Source organism: Lipotes vexillifer, unplaced genomic scaffold (genome assembly GCF_000442215.2).
Source record: "Lipotes vexillifer unplaced genomic scaffold, Lipotes_vexillifer_v1.1 C26975229, whole genome shotgun sequence".
NCBI lineage: Eukaryota > Metazoa > Chordata > Mammalia > Artiodactyla > Lipotidae > Lipotes > Lipotes vexillifer.
In genome coordinates this window covers 465-2,368 of record NW_006783260.1, presented here as the reverse complement: position 1 = coordinate 2,368, position 1,904 = coordinate 465, and the positions used below count along the sequence as shown (strand labels likewise).

General features: G+C 44.9%; 1 protein-coding gene across 1 annotated transcript; it reads right to left on the bottom strand.

The window, feature by feature from the left end:
• Positions 1 to 420: 420 nt before the first annotated feature.
• On the bottom strand, positions 421 to 1,508 carry LOC103081682 (gamma-aminobutyric acid receptor-associated protein-like 1; the record flags this gene model as incomplete). Its single annotated transcript, XM_007455890.1, has 2 exons — positions 421 to 486; positions 1,390 to 1,508. Coding segments are annotated over 2 exons (185 nt in total), but the record flags the coding sequence as incomplete, so codon positions are not given.
• Positions 1,509 to 1,904: the final 396 nt, after the last annotated feature.

Here is a 1,904-nt window from a genome sequence, read left to right as displayed (position 1 = left end):
CCTACAAATACAGGGAAATGGCAAATGGCAAATACAGAATCTCTGCCCAAACAGGAGAGCGGAAAGTTACGGGTGGTCCACGATCTCTGGCCCCAACTTGCCCACCCCCCAATTCTTCTATGGAAATCCCACGAAAGTTAATTCGCAGCAGTGTTGTGAGACTAGAGCATCCTCATTTTTCTATGAAGCCAAAAAACAGCTCTGTCCTGACATGCTTTCTCCCTGGGCCGAGAAAGCAGCAAAAATATCAACTGAGCATGTGAAAATATGGTGATGGTGTGTGCAGTGTAGCGTTTCCAGATGTCTTCACCTTCTGTCTCCTCCACGGGGGGAGCCCTCCCCGCTCTCTCTCCCCAAGCCCCACACACGCCCCTCCCCCTGCCCCGAGTCCGGGCGCTCCCATCGGCCAGCTTCCGCCACTCACTTCCCGTAGACACTCTCATCACTGTAGGCCACGTACAGAAAATAGTCTTCCTCGTGGTTGTCCTAGGGGAAGAGGTAAGACAACGGTTTAGAAAACATAATCACATTCATCATCCCTAGGATTCAGAGCCTCACACAACTCTGTAAGGTAGGCAGAGGAGGTATCATTAGTCCCCACTGAAAAGAGGATCGAAGAAGCAGAAGTGGCTGGGATTCAACTTTGAACTCTGAGTTCACAAAAACCTTCGTGGAGAACACCATACACACCAGGGACACAAACATGACCCCGAAAAGGCTCATTCTGGCAAGGGGAACATAGATGCAATGTAACTATATATACTGGAATAAAAACTAATAGAGAATGTATGCTGTGGAATAAAAATGAGAGGTTATTAGAAAAGTTTGTGCAAGTTGCTAATGAGACACAAAAAGAAGGCAGTATTGTGTGAAACCCTTTAAGGAATAATAATGCAGTAACAATCTTAGGTGGTATAGCATATGATAAAGTCCTTTATTATAGTTTTCTCCTCAGATCCTGACACTTTTTACCAATTAAACCAAATAAAAACACTCAAGTTATTCCCTCCAACTGAGTCTATCTGTGAAGACAAATGAATCCATTTAAAGGCTGCCTTAATTTTAAATTTCATTTTATCTGGAATTTTTGCAGTCAGAAACCACTTCCTCCTGTTTCAATAAAGACAATCCAATGTTAAAACACTATAGCAAGGCAAGACTAAAAACAGAATTCAAAGGGACTGAATCTAGAGGGCTGCTCACTCCGTAAGGGACAAGTGGCACCTGATCTCCCAGAGCCTGACACGGCCTTGTGAAAGGAACCTGATAAACAACACCTCCTGCCCCACTTCCCAGGTATGTTGGTAACACACCTGGGATGTTGATAACACACCTGGGACAAAAGCTAGAGAAGGCCAGACTGCACAGTATTGTCACCAGGACCATTACCTCATACAGCTGGCCCATGGTCGCGCTAGTGGGAGGGATGGTGTTGTTGACAAAGAAGAATAAGGCATCTTCGGGTCTCAGGTGGATCCTCTTCCGGATTAAGAAGTAGAACTGGCCAACTGGATGAAGGAAGGTTTTAGAAAGGGAAGGAAAGGCGGAAGAAAATGAGAGGTTAGCAGAACGCTAAGATCCAGAAAAAAATCCTACTGCACCTGTTTCCGAAAGTACCAGACTTACGTATCACCTGAGCAGAGCCCAATACCATCCTACAGCTTTAGAAATAAAAAGTGACACTCAAAGAAGCCTGCATATTTCTTGACATGCCATCGAGGAGTTTAATTCCTCAATCCTTCCCCACTTTACTCAATTTCAGACCTAATGTTAGCATATCCACTCAAAGCCTGAGGACACCTTTGAGGGAATACAATGTGTCTCCAGACTGAAACACTCCCATCATTGTCTAAATCTGATTTGAAACACACTTCCAGGGAATTCCCTGGCAGTCCAGTGGTTAG